Raw genomic sequence first — 14,591 nt, forward strand, 5'->3', positions numbered from 1 at the left:
TAGGACTACAAATATAGTTGACCGATTGCTTTAAAAACTTAAAAGACAAAACATTGACCAATGAACCACGAAAATGAGATCAAGGTCCGAAGAAACCTGACAGACCTACATGTACCCCTTACAATCATTCCAAACAAATAGTTCATCTACTGCTTATGGTATATGAGAAACATACCAAGTCGCGTAACTTAAATTTTAATAACGGACCAATGAAATGAGGTCGAGGTCAGGTGAACCCTGTCTGTGAACATGTAGACGTTCAAAAGGAACCCATATATCAATTATAGTTACCATATTACTCAAATAAGCGGGAATTTTACATGACAAAGAAACTATATTTTATTTAGCAGTTGCTGAGCCATGAAAATGAGGTCAAAGAAAATGGAGATATGACAGATGGAAACTTAATTCGTAACATAAGGTATCTGCATAAAAGGTATGACGCATCCATAAGTCTGTTGAATAAAGCTTTATACAAAAAGTTTAAACCGCCGCCACCACTGGATGGTAAAATCTAAGTCTAATATACTGCGACTTTCGTTACAGGCGAAGGTCGAAGGAGAGACAAAAATCAGAAATGAAAATACCCGGTGTTATCAAAGGTTTCAATACATATTTATCCATACATTTACGTAGTAATCTTACAAGACAAACATTTCCAAATCATATGCTATTGCATCAGACAAGGATTGGCCAAGTATAATTACTTCAGTGCTTCGTCACATTTACTGTAACGAACAATTAAATCATTCTAGATATTCTAAAATATAACAGATTATTTATTGTAACACTCATCAAGTATTCTTCTGCATATGCACATTGTAACCTCTGATATTATTAAAGAAATTAACGTGATTACTGCCTTATCACTTAGTTTTACATATAGAGAATAATCGAAGCCTTGATGAATGCAAAACACATAATTTTTTGGAATGACGATCAATGTTGAACGGAATTGCTCTTGTAGTCTTTCAACATGTCCTGCCAATTGACAGTGAATTGTTAGATGCATTATACTGTTCATCTCAGAGTTTGCGAACCCGTCCATCCCATTGGTCAACCTACTCGATTTTTGCCACTTTACATTGTTTATTACAATCGCCTCTCTATTGTGCAACTTACAGCAGATTTCAGTCAGTATGTAGCTAATGGTAATATCTTTGGTTAGCTTGCTTGTTAGCTGAACCGTGAAGTCATTGTTAGGTAAGGTATACTACCCTCCTTTTAAAGTAGCTTAGTCCTACAAAGAGATAGATTGGTTATCTGTTGGGCTAGTCTACTATTAAAGGAGGGTAGTTTACCTAACCTAACAATGACTTCACGGTTCAGCTAACATGCAAGCTAACCAAAGACATTACCTATAGCTTCATACTCACTGAAATCTGCTGTAAAACATTGAGCACAAACATACGGAACATGTCATGTTGGCCGAGTTATTATAACCACAATAGTAGTTATTTGGAATTTGAATCTTTCCGTGGCTTTGAAGATAGGTTTGCTTTGTACTATCTATATGGGAATTATCATCAAAGTCCGACCCAGTGACGTGGGATAAAATCTGTTTGTTTCATCTCAATGCTCATAGTGGTGTTTGCTTTAGGGTAGCCTTTATAAAAAATGACGGTACCAGGGGACAAATATCCTGCCCACCAGCCAAATGTTCCAACCGAAAGTATAAGGTGATCCATTTTATGTAAAATAGCAAAATCTATGTAAGGGTCGCCAGTTTCAACATGGTATACATTTGAAGAATCGTCTAAATGATCTTGACACCACATCATACTATTAGAAATCATGACAAACACAACGATAGAATAACGTTTCCGGAAATAGTTCATCGCCCTATAAAAATAGGGTATTGGCGCAGGAATATGACCTACTGGTTTTCTTTCGTGCACTATATCTCCACGTCTTACATGAACACCAACGAAAACTGCCTCTTTAGAAACTTTTCTCTTTATGTCTTCAACGTAAGGCGATGCCTCTTCTAAAAGTTCATTTTTTATTTTGTAATGTCGCTGTTTCAAGTCCATCTTGACATTTTCAAAATACTTCCAAGATTGTAAATACCTATTAAGATATACATCAGTCTTACTTATAATATTTTCGAATTTTGGAGCGTAAACGGCCGTATGTTCCTCCTTTACCTCAGTATATTTCCCTGATTTATCCATATATGCAGTACTTATAGGCAAGTCAAACAAATTCCATAGTTCTGTAATCTCCAGTAAGACCGGGGTCATGTTATTCATTTTAGCAATCCCTATAAGTGAAGCGTATTGGAACATCTGATTACCTGCTCTCCCATGGAACCCTACTGTGATTTTCTTTTCGTTCCTGCCATATGGTACCGGATTTTTCTGAACTGTTATATTTCTTGTAGAAAATTTGCGCATGGTAGCCAAGGCAACTAAACAGATAATGACAATAACAAACACTCTTCGGAAACCTTTGAATTTCCTGTTTAAAATATTAAGATAAGCATTAACATGCATGTAATTATTTACGAGCACTTATAATATATAGGAAAACCATTCTGAGAAAAAGAAATGAGAATAAAATATGAGAAAAAAAATAAAAATCCGTAGCTCTTTGCTTAGCAAAAAGTAAAAAAAATATTAAAAAGACCAAAGAGCTACGGTTTCGCAGCTAGGTTGAAGTCTGATCATGTTTATGGATTTGTTCATAAGTAAAGTTTGTTTAGTCGTTTGAATTGTGTTAACATATCCTCATGTCGGGGCCTCTAATAACTTTCTGAACTGTACGGATTTTGTTCATTATTGAAGTCCGCACAGTGATATATAGTTACTCAAATTTACGTCATTGATATATATCACGACTGGTTGAATAGCTGTCTTATTGGCAATCATTCCACACCTTTTTCTCATCTTTATCAAAGTCAAATACCTTGACGAATGTCACTCTTGTATCTTTCGGCTCTCTTTAACATTATGTATAAAAATAAGCCGGAGAAGTGGAATGATTGTCAATGGGACAATTATCCATTGAGATCAAAGGACAAAGGTGTAAAGAACTATAGGACATCGTATGGTCTTCTACAATGATTAAAACCAAAACCAATTGATATCTAAAATGCTTGCTGTAAACAATTGTGACTATTTGGAATAGATACATGTATTTCAGCAGTAGCAAATCCAGGATCTTAGAAAAGGGCGTAATTCTATAAAACGGATCATATACCGAAATGATTTTGGACGATTTTATGATAAAAATGAAACGTGAAAAAACATATAATCATTTTTGGTGCGATCAAATATTGAGGGGCGTATGTGACATAAAATATTGTCCTCCATGAAATATTGTCTTTCCAACAAAATTTCATATAAAATATTGTCCACTGACAGTATTTCATAATGAAATATTGTCCACTGACAGTATTTCATAATGAAATATTGTCCTTGACAATATTTTATTATGAAATAGTGTCTTTGTCCATGAAATTTTGTCACCTCCTTCTGGACAATATTTCACTATGAAATTCTGTTCATGACAATACTTTTCTTTGAAATACTGATCAATATTGGCTTTGAAAATCTTTTTTAATCAATTTTTTTTACACAATTAGAAATAGTACACAAGCATGCATTATGCACATTTCTAGATTTATAACTAAAATGGTTTTGTATAGAAAGGAATTTATATTATCACTAATAGTGAGTTTCAAATTTGCATAGATACTTTACAAATGGTTTATTATAGAATAAAGAATTAACAAATATATAGGAAGATGAAGTATCAGTGCCAATTAGACAACTCTCCATTGCATGTTTCATTGTATTACATTATACTGTACAAATATAAGTATCAAATGTACTGACAATCACTTATTTTGTAAATATATACACAAAAATTCCTATAGACCTTCTCTAACTTGAATATATATGTTGATAACCTCCCCTTCATGAGACAAAATTCCATGACAATCTGTCTATGAAATATTGTCTCAATACTCACAAAATATTACTTAAATATAACCTCCCTTTAACAGACCAAAATTTCATAGTATTCATCTTCATCTGTGAAATATTGTCTCAATTCACACAAAATATAATCTCCCTTTAACAAGACAAAGTTCCATAGTATTCATCTCTGAAATATTGTCTATATAAAGACAAAATTTCACTATGAAAATTTGTCCTTCTCTGGACATTTTTCCATAGACGAGGACAATATTTCATGATACATAGTTATGAAATATTGTCTTGTGGTACAATATTTCATAGGACAATATTTTGCTTTACACGTACACCCTATACGCCCCATCCTGGATCAAGTTCTCACCTTAACTGTACAACTCTCATCTCCCTTGGTTTCCTGGCACAGAGGTACCCTAAGAGTATAGTAATATAAAACATGAGCATACCATGAAGATTATGATTTTAGGAAATAACCAAACAAAAATATGGAAATGATATAAATGGCATTTCCCTGCAAATATTTTTTATAGGTACAATGCATACAGGTGTGTATTTAGGACTAAGTATAAATACTTGCCAACTTAGTCTCTGCATATACTGTGTCCAATATTTGATTTTTTTTTTAATGAAACACAGATACATTAAATTGAAATAGATGTACTCGTCGTGAACTAGTTCAGAATTGTCTGTACTAGGAGAGTAATATTGAATGCATGGATGGACATTTGTAAATAACATTCAAAGGTATTTTAAAAAGTGTTTCAGAAAATAAATAAGTTCCTGGATTTTGATGTGCATTTTCTCGTACCTGTCCTGTGGTAACTTCAATATGGAAAACATGTTTAAAATCAGATATTGACCCAGGATTTGAAAAAAAAGGGGGGGGGCGATCAAACCAGTAAACGTTTAAAGCTGGACATGTAACCTGTTAATCCTGTAAATGAAGCGTTTTAAAGGCCTTCCGGCCTCTCTTCCACCCTAATAAATCTGCCTCTATAAATGCCCCCCTCAATATATCTGCTTCTAGAAATGTTCTCTCAAGTAAAAATAAATGACTGTTGTAAATTGTTTTGTTGTTTTGATTAACATGGACAACAGACATGATAGAAGGAAACTAAATATTACATACGTACGATACAAAATAATGTGTATTTTAAACTGCTTTACTAAATAGAGCGTATCAAATGAAATTTGTGTGAATATTGTTATGTTAAAAAATTGTAGGTTGAAAAAAAGAATGGACTAGTCGTGCCTTGTATTCCAGTAGGCTGGGTCGTTTGTATTGAGTGTAAACATTGACTTCGAGGTCAATACTTCATTACGAATCTTACGCCTGGGATTCTTCAAAATATCTAAAAGGTGGTTACTAAGGATTGTTATTAAATAAAGATGTACTCACTTATTTGGCGTTTTTATCTGATCTTTTTCCTTGTCTTCACGTAAATATTTTCATCACCAGGGAATATCTACCCGTACCATGAACATGTTCATACCATAAAACGTGTTTTAATTATTGATTAATTCCATGCCACATTATCAAACATTTACACATAAGTTTAGTCCGAGGATTTAAACCTCGTTATGCTTCACCAACCTTGTTACTACATATATGCACATTATTAGCTTTCAATTAAAGTCTTTGTAAATGACCATAACGAGATGTTGTTAATTGGCCGTAAACTTGTTTCAAATTCATATTTTAATAGTGCATTATTTTCAATAAGCAATTATATTGTAAAAGGATATATTCACACAGTAAAATGTGCTAGAATTGATCTGTTTCACAACAGAAATCGTCCTAAAATCTGACCTATCGATCTATAATGATATGTCATGCATGATAAATCCATCTATTAATTAATTTAACTTTTAAAAGTAAGCCCATTTGAGGACATGGGGCATGGGACCTTGGATTCCCATTTTTGCTTTCCCGAGTTTAATTTTTGTTAGTAAATTGAAATTTTTTTCATTTAAAATATATAAATAATTTTCCACAGGTATTCTTTTTTAGAGGAACTAATATACATTGACAATATAATTCGTGCCGTTAGTGCTATCATTTATTCTAATTATCAACGGTGGGTCAAAAAAATAAAATAAAATAAACACAGAAAATAAAAGGGGGAGAATATCATTTCACCTTCTCAACCTAAATAAATTCAGATCTATCAAAGGATTACGAAATCAGAGATCTATGAATAATATCTGCATACGATTGTCTAATGCTTGAATTTTTGTCTAGATAGCAAACATGTCGCCAGTTTTTAGTTCATATTAGAAAGCAATAAATTGCAAATAAAGCGATGGTAATACTACAAAATTTACTCTTGATTACACACAAACCTGAGTACCTTAAACATTATTAAGCCAATGACAGGAACTATATATAAACGTTACATAAACTGTGTGTGTCGGAAACTATTTGTGGGGGGATTTTGAAATAAAAAAAAATTCAAGCTTGCAGAAGATGGTAGGTAAATCAATCAAACACTAAATTGTTACCTAGTGGGCAAACCTATTTTCCATGTCAATCAGTGCACAGACAGTGTTGTCCTCCTACTATTTTTTGTCTTTTTTCAATTGATGCATGTCCGCATTTGTTTGTTTTAATGCAGATATACGACTTTACTTTCGCGTTAATATTTGTTAGATATATGAACATGTGGTGTGAGTGCCAATGAGACAACTCTCCATCCAAATAACAATTTATAAAAGTAAACCATTAAAGGTCAATGTACGGCCTTCAACACGGGTGACAATTAATAATTAAAAACTTGTTAATATGTTATGAGCATGCTTAGGGTCAGAGACAGAAATAAAGATCAAAGTTCAAACGAGATGATATTCGCTGGCCATGAAAATGGTATTTGAAAAAGATCAGGAGAATGGTTTGGCGCCATTCATTTTTCACATCCTATGACAAACCTTCTAAAATACTTCCCGAAAATTCTTATATTTCATTTTGTTTGCACAACGCCACCAATTTGTGAAAATTTGTATGATTTTACTTTAATTTGGGAAAGATTTTATGCTTAACAAGATTTGATTTATCGCCCTTTGACTGGCTTTTTAGTCAAATGATTACCGTCATTTGTTAGAAACTCGACTGGTTCGTCCGCACCATTATGTTTTGTTAATTCCGAACGTTATTTAATGTTTCATGAATATTAGTTTTACGAAGAAACAAGACACTATAGGCTCCACAGAACCAATATATCGTCCTTATTGCGGCCGGATACTGCTGAGTAAGGCATCCCGCACAGCTGAGCGGATGCTTTGGCAGAATGTTCGGGTCGTTCATCTCGATTGGAGAACTGGGTCCTGACTCCAATTTCTATATATTGCCCTTGGAGGCACATGAATTGCACTTGCATTTCATGTGTTTCAAATACAGAAATAAAGATCAAAGTTCAAAAGTCGCATATTTCACAATGAAAATTAACGTGAAAAGAGGCGATAGTAAATTATCCATTGTTATCTTTCCTTTTTTAGGGGATGTTCTCCTTACTACTGTTGTTACGGTGTTTATTTTTCAAACTCGATCACTATATCCGTGTCTGTAGTTGAGTGTTGAAAATCAATGAAAATAATCTTGTATAACGATAAATCAAATCATTTAGTCGGGGTTTCACCAGTCTAATAAAAAAACCTCTCACTTGGTGTTGTTATACCCCATTTATGGGCATTATGTTTTCTGGTCTGTGCGTTCGTTCGTCTTATCGTTCGTTTGTCCGTCCGTCAGTCCGCTTCAGGTTAAAATATTTGGTCGAGGTAGTTTTTGATGAATTTAAGTCCAATCAACTTGAAACTTAGTACACATGTTCTTTATGAAATGATCTTTCTAATTTTAATGCCAAATTAAAGTTTTTATCCCAATTTCACGGTCCACTGAACGTATAAAATGAAAGTGCGGATGGGGCATCCGTGTACTATGGACACATTCTTGTTTTCTTATATGTTTCGCTTGCGACATGTCAAATGGTAATGTGAATATTTCTTTTTGGATAAAATATCATTTTGTGGTTCTCTTCGCGGTCCACGTATAAACAATGCCCATTTCTTAGAAAAATCAGGCAACTGTTTACATTCAGATGTGTAGGGTGTAAATTATAGAATAAAATCAATTATTGTACATGTACATTGTCGAAAATCATAAAATTTATAATTTTCGGACAGTTTCTATATGCTGCATATGTCAATTAATTTACTTATTTTTATAGTAGTATCTTTATCTTCACCTCGATTATTCTTTATTTAATTGACGTCAAATTTGGTTTTGCAATATGTACATGTACGTGGCACAGAGATTGCCCAAGACTAGATTAACTTAAATATTCTGCAAAATAAAACGTCCCCAATATGAATGCACTCCCAGCCTCAAATGGAAACGTGAAATTCATTGGGGAGCATTAATCCTATTTGGTTTAACTTCGTCAACTATTATCAGTATAACGAAATCTCTGATCTATATTTAATTTAAATGATATTGGGTATTATGCTCATTTGAATGATTAATTGAAAGTTCTCTGAACTTCTCTCCTTTTGAACTGATATTTTACAATAAGATAATATTCTTTTGAAATAAGGTTGGTTGCCTTCGTAAACTATTCACTATGCCTTTGGAATATACAAATAGATCGAGTAATTTAGGGATTGTTAAACTTGTCAAGAGAACCGGGTATCTGTTTAGTATTTTATGTTATATGTACAAATATAAATTCCCGTCTAGCAAGACTGAAGATAGGTTGGTTCCCTTCGTAAAATATTCAGTATGCCTTCGGTATTGTGTAGAATTTCAATAACAACCGGGTACCAGTTTAGACTGGAGACGACTTGAACTCCTGAACTCTTGTTTAGATTGCGCCAATCTCACAATCTGCTGCAATGATGAAAGTCCAGATGCTCTTTTCACAAATTGGTTGACGACAATATTTTACCGTATTGAAGTTATACATAATTAATTGTGTCTGAGTTACTGGTACCTGCAGGCATAAAAAAGTCTTAGACATTTTTATGCTGATTTTGTATCCACAAAAATCATGTTTACTTTTATGATATCTTAATAATATATACCAATGTAGAGTTACATAAACAGGGGAATAGACATGAGAGAACAACAGATAATGGCGCTAATTGAATGCGTTCGAGGCGCTTTTATTATGATTTACTACCTTTATTTGGAAAGAACATAAAGGTAGCTGTTGGCATATATATAACTAAATCGACCTTTTTACATTTTAACATCCTTTTTGTCTTTTATTGAGGTGGTTCATAAGTGTTTTTTTCTTTTCTCGTTTTTTATATAGATTAGACGATGGTTTTCCCCTTTGAATGTTTTTTTACTAGTCTTTATTGGGGCCCTTTACAGCTTGTTGTTTGGTGTGAGCCAAAGATCCGTGTTGAAGTCCGTACTTTGACCTATAATAGTTGTTCTTTTACAAATTGTGACTTGGATGGAGAGTTGTCTCTTTAGAACTCATACTACATCTTCATAAATCTGATTGTGCATCGACATGAATCGCCAAAAATAGAAGACTACATATTTGGAGAAATGAGAGCCCTTACTGTACCAATTTTTATTGATTTCGTGGGTATAGGAAGGCCAAGAATTGAAATGTCTAAAACGTACAAATTTGCTTTTTTGGCTTATATGCAATATTTTGCAAAACCACGAAATCAAATATTCATGAAAATACAATTTTCACTCAATCCACGAAAATTGATATTCACGAACATAAATGAATCCGCATATCTTCTGGTTTTTATACTTAGTATCGTGGTAGCGTGCTCGTCTCTTTTGCATGAGACTATATTGGTTCGACCACCGTCAGTTAAAAAAACTCCACAAAAAGGCATTTACTGTAGAACACCATTAAGCAACAAGTATTACGGAGTAAGGGTGAAAAATTGTAATCTCGGAGTCATACTAAAATGTGTGGCAATTCTGTTTTGAGCTTATGTGTGTTCAAAGTCTTTATGCCCCCATAGACTCATATACATGTGTGTTGTGTGTCTGCGGAATGGAGTTTTCAGTCTAAAATTGTGTTTCGCAATATCGAAACACTTAAAATTATTTTCCTGTATAGATTTTATAGTGGAACTTTTCTCCATATACTTTTCGATCAGTGGTTAAAGGGAAATTCCGCGATTTTTTACTTATCATCTAATTATGTTCAACTTAACATAAAAAACACATTTGCAAAGTTTAAAATTTATATTCCTTCTAATAAGGGAGAAAATCAAGTATTTGTAACTTTTTTGGTTGAATTCTCGAGTGGGTCGTGACGTTTTAGCCCGATGTGTTGAATTCTGGGGAAAAAATAAAATCTGTTTAACTTTTATAGCTTATCGACAATATACGTAATTAAAAGCGCACAGCTTACGAATGGTCGTAGTTATTAGCCACAATATACGAATGAACGAAAATGAATATGCATATACCGTTTTGTATTGATTGAATTAAACTCCTATAAAATTATCTCTAGTAAATATTTTTGAATAAATTTCTTTAAATTCAAGTTCATTCGCATATATTAGTGTATAAACAGGAACTTCTTTATTCAGACAAAAGAGTGTCTTAACATTTTCGAATCATCATAACCTGTTTAGTTTTAAAACACACAGCATGTTTACAATAAGAAGATACGTGTCGGACACTAATTACTCTTTTAATCTATTGTTATTTCTAATTTGTCTTCTGTTAATCTTCTTAATCCTTTAATTGCTTGTGCTTATATATATTGTTATTGTTTGTATGTTACATTACATTTAGTTTAGAGTTTGTTGTTCGGTCTTTCCGGACTGCTAAAATAAAAGTTTAAGGAGCGAAATCTTCCTTCTTGATTTACATTTAGCTGGAACGCCATTTCACCCAGCTATAATAGTATTATTTCCTTTACAATTTTACCCAAAACTAAAAGAAATATACTGGTTAACAATTAAAAAGTTGTTTGATAGGAATGAAGTTCTTTATTTTTTCGGACTACAATGTGTACCGTATGTGTGATGGATTTGAATTCAATCAATGACTTTGAAATGTTTTCTCATATGTATACATAAAAGGGAGGACTGGTATTTGTACTTCTGTTAGAATATGTCTTCGTCCGTTTCACATGCCAAACTTTTTCTGGTACAGTTTAAACGGGAAAGTTTTGTTGAGATTTTTTTTTAATATGACAAAATAACGAGCAAAACTTTTTCTTCGCACAGAGAATATTTTTGATTAGTAAAAAGCAGTAAATTTTTTTTCTCCCAAATATACCATGGCCAGGACCTGACAGGTTTTTAGCAGTGTACAAATGAAAATCGTCCGGAAAACTGCGCTTGCCAGGGTCGGATCCAGGAGTGGAAAGGGGGGCGAAGTTTTAAATTTGCCGAGCGGAGCGAGGTGAAAATTTTTTTGGACCTTTTTTTGGCTAAAAAGCATGAAATAAGTGTAATATGCACTTTTAAAACGATTCCTGGCGTGGCGCATGTATATTTTGTAGTTCCTGAAAGGTGTAAGGGTTGGACATTTTAAATGCTGTATTCTCCCTATTAATTGTCTATCATTAAATGATAGTACGGATTTCAAGCTATTTACCGATAAATTTGATGTGGGACTTTTCAGTAAAAAAAGACATGGAAAATTCTCGCTGGTTTGCTGTAAGTTAAGTTATCATAACCTCACAAATTTCTTGTTGTAAACAAGATATACGTCGGGCTATTCGATAAAATTTACAATACTACGGACACGAGCTAAAAAAGACAAACAAGCAATATTTATCCAAATGTTTGGCTGATATGTTTCACCCAACAAAATTAAGGGATGTGAGGGATTCCAAATCAACCAAAAGCTACGAATGAGTCTGAAATCATCGGACAACGAATACATAAATGACGGTCGAAAAATGTAGACATTAAGTCTGTTAAGGTTATAGTCTGGTCTTGAAAAAAGTATTCAATATATCAGTTCGGCGAAACAGACATTCCAGTCAGACATGCAAACCCCGGCCAAAAAAAATACGCCCGTGTTTATCTATCATGTTCATTTAATGCTCAATAACTCTGTTGGATATTCGTTTCTTATAGCAAAAGAATTGACAAGATTATTGTTTTCAATCCAGATACGGCCAGAATTTTTGTTTAATGCAAAAATTAGAGTCAATTTTTTATCTCTCAAATATCTCAGACTGCCTCCTCAAATCAAATAGTTCGTACCTTAGAATTTAAATCTAGAGATTATACTGACTGGGGATCATTATTCAGCTGTTATTTTAAAATAGGATGCCGATCATGGGGCGCTACGAGTTGAACATGTTTTCGTAGGTAAATAATAGGTAAACGGACAGAAAGTCACAGGACAAAAAGTCACAGGACATAAAGTCACAAATTTGATAGGACAAAAAGTCACAGGACAAAAAGTCACAAAGATTTTTTTGACAATTGTTTGAATATATAAGAGAAATATCTAGAAATATTTACTTTTTAATACATATATTCCTATCAAAGTTAATGATATTTATCATTTTACTTGAATAATGAAGATTTATTTAATTTTAATCATGCAAAGGACATATTTCTTGGCACCATAAAGCCATTTAAGTGCCAATCTACTTTGACATTTTGTTTTCTTAACAATAATTTTAATCATCTTTGATATTTTTTGATAAATTTTGCTTACAAAGTTGGTAATATACAATACTTCAAGAAAAATACAAAAATGTTTTTGTAAAAATGAACATTTTTTATTCCAAGAAAATAATCAGAAAAAAATAATTGTGACTTTTTGTCCTGTGACTTTTTGTCCGTGACTTTTTGTCTGTGACTTTTTGTCCTGTGACTTTCTGTCCTACATTCAAATAATATTGTGAGGATTTTATTTTCATGAGAGTGTACTTATATAACTAGTATTACTGTTTTGTGGACTAATGAAATAGAAGTCAATATGTTCTTGCTCAATCCTGTGTCGCCTTGAAGGTGTTATGATTGTCATGCTCAGCCTAAGCAATTTTGTGACAGTAATTTAAATTTCAAAATGACTGAGTGACGTTTTTTCGACGCACTGGTCAACTCCACCATAGTGAATCACATGACTTTCAGTTAGTATACACCAGCGAAAAATATCTTTATAAGCAAAGAATTGGCACATAAAATAAATACACGGGAAATGGCAAAGTTCACGTCGTCTAGTCTGATTAATCATTAAACTTTTACAAAAAAAAGAGTCCAAGCAAAAGGGGGGAGGGGCGTACGCCCTCTACGCCCCATCTGGATCTGCCACTGATTTGATCATTTCAACTCCTTTGTATTTCATAATATTTGTCATGCACAAAGACATATGTTCGATTGAATAATGATTTCCTCGTAACAAATGATAGAAATTTCGGAGATCCCGTATTTGATCTTTTACCGTTAAAATGAAAATGCCAATAACAGAGGTTGATTATAAAAAATGTTTTACTGTGTTAAAAAAACTTCGACTTAAACAATGAAAACTTACACGTTGGACATGAAATATTTTGTCGATGAAGAAAATTAAATTATGTCACTTCTGAAATAAGTGTGTCGATAACGTAACTTATTCTGACGGTAAAGAAACGCGAATTCGATCACTACTCTGATACGGGCTGTATATATTTTAAATTGCGCTAGAATAATATTCTTTACACCAGAAATGTTATTTATAAACAAGCGTATGAGTTTAGTAATGACAAGTAAGACAGAGTTGTATATTATACATCTGATAGTTCAAAATGGAAAGTTATAAGTTATCGGCCGTGTACACTGATCAATACCTGCAGAAGTGAAACGATGCATGAACTTGCAAGCCCGACAGGAAATCGCTTGAATACCTGGACGTGTCACCTCACACCCCTCACAATACCTTTGGAAGTAATACCTTTAGCCATGCTGGTGATCAGATGAGGGAAGATCAGAGTTTATTTGAAAAAAGTTTATTACTTTAAAGAATTATGAACAAATTAGATTTTCGAAAACAATTTTCACGGAACACTTATTTATGATTTCAACTTTGTTTTTTTACCTAATTCCATTATCAACAGTTTAAAAACAACAGACCATGGTAATTTAAAAAAATAAGAATATTTTCCGTATCAAGTTAGTTAGATAAAACAACCGTACGATTGAATTTGAGCATTTTTATACAGAATGAACATAATATCAATTTTTGATTTTTTTGCTAAGTTTCCCTTTAACGTATGATCAGGCATTGTAGTGTGCGTCATTCATGGTTTCGTGACAGAACTTATAATTCTTGTTGATGTTTCTTTGTCTGTTTACCTTGAAAATCATGATACAAAAAAGTATCTTATAAATATATATTTACGACATTTTCCGGCGTGGATCGGAAATGTTTACTCACGTAATTGTTAAGAAGAATTCAGCGCGCCTCAATGATCGGCCATTGGACAATGCATTATCTTCTGCTGCGTGAGACACCAATCTTATTCTTGTTCTAGGAAATTGTTTACTTCTTAAACAACTAATTACAATTTTTGATTTATCAGTTTAAAAATTAAATGGTTTCCAACATGAAAGTTCGAGTTAAGAAATGTGATAAATATTTAATGACGATGTTCCTGGACTAATCGCCCGTTTCCTGAACTTCCGTTATATTTTGAAACGATGGTAAACTATTTTAAATAACAAGAT

At 33.0% G+C, this 14,591-nt stretch overlaps 1 protein-coding gene across 1 annotated transcript; it reads right to left on the bottom strand.

Moving 5' to 3' along the window:
• Positions 1-756: 756 nt before the first annotated feature.
• LOC139511571 (galactoside alpha-(1,2)-fucosyltransferase 2-like) lies at positions 757-5,738 on the bottom strand. The gene is made up of 3 exons (XM_071298414.1): positions 5,338-5,738; positions 4,303-4,351; positions 757-2,460 (listed from the first exon to the last, which is right to left on the bottom strand). The coding sequence occupies exons 2-3, from the start codon at positions 4,320-4,322 to the stop codon at positions 1,527-1,529; spliced, it is 954 nt and encodes a 317-aa protein (XP_071154515.1). The 5' UTR covers positions 4,323-4,351; positions 5,338-5,738; the 3' UTR covers positions 757-1,526.
• Between the last annotated feature and the right edge of the window lie 8,853 nt (positions 5,739-14,591).

The sequence above is a fragment of the Mytilus edulis genome, chromosome 2 (genome assembly GCF_963676685.1).
Source record: "Mytilus edulis chromosome 2, xbMytEdul2.2, whole genome shotgun sequence".
NCBI lineage: Eukaryota > Metazoa > Mollusca > Bivalvia > Mytilida > Mytilidae > Mytilus > Mytilus edulis.

Coding starts and splice junctions, on each gene's coding strand:
- LOC139511571 (XM_071298414.1), bottom strand. CDS start 4,322: ATGAGAGTTGTACAGTTAAG. Junction 2,461..4,302: donor ATGAGAGTTGTACAGTTAAG/GTGAGAACTTGA, acceptor TATTTTAAACAG/GAAATTCAAAGGTTTCCGAA.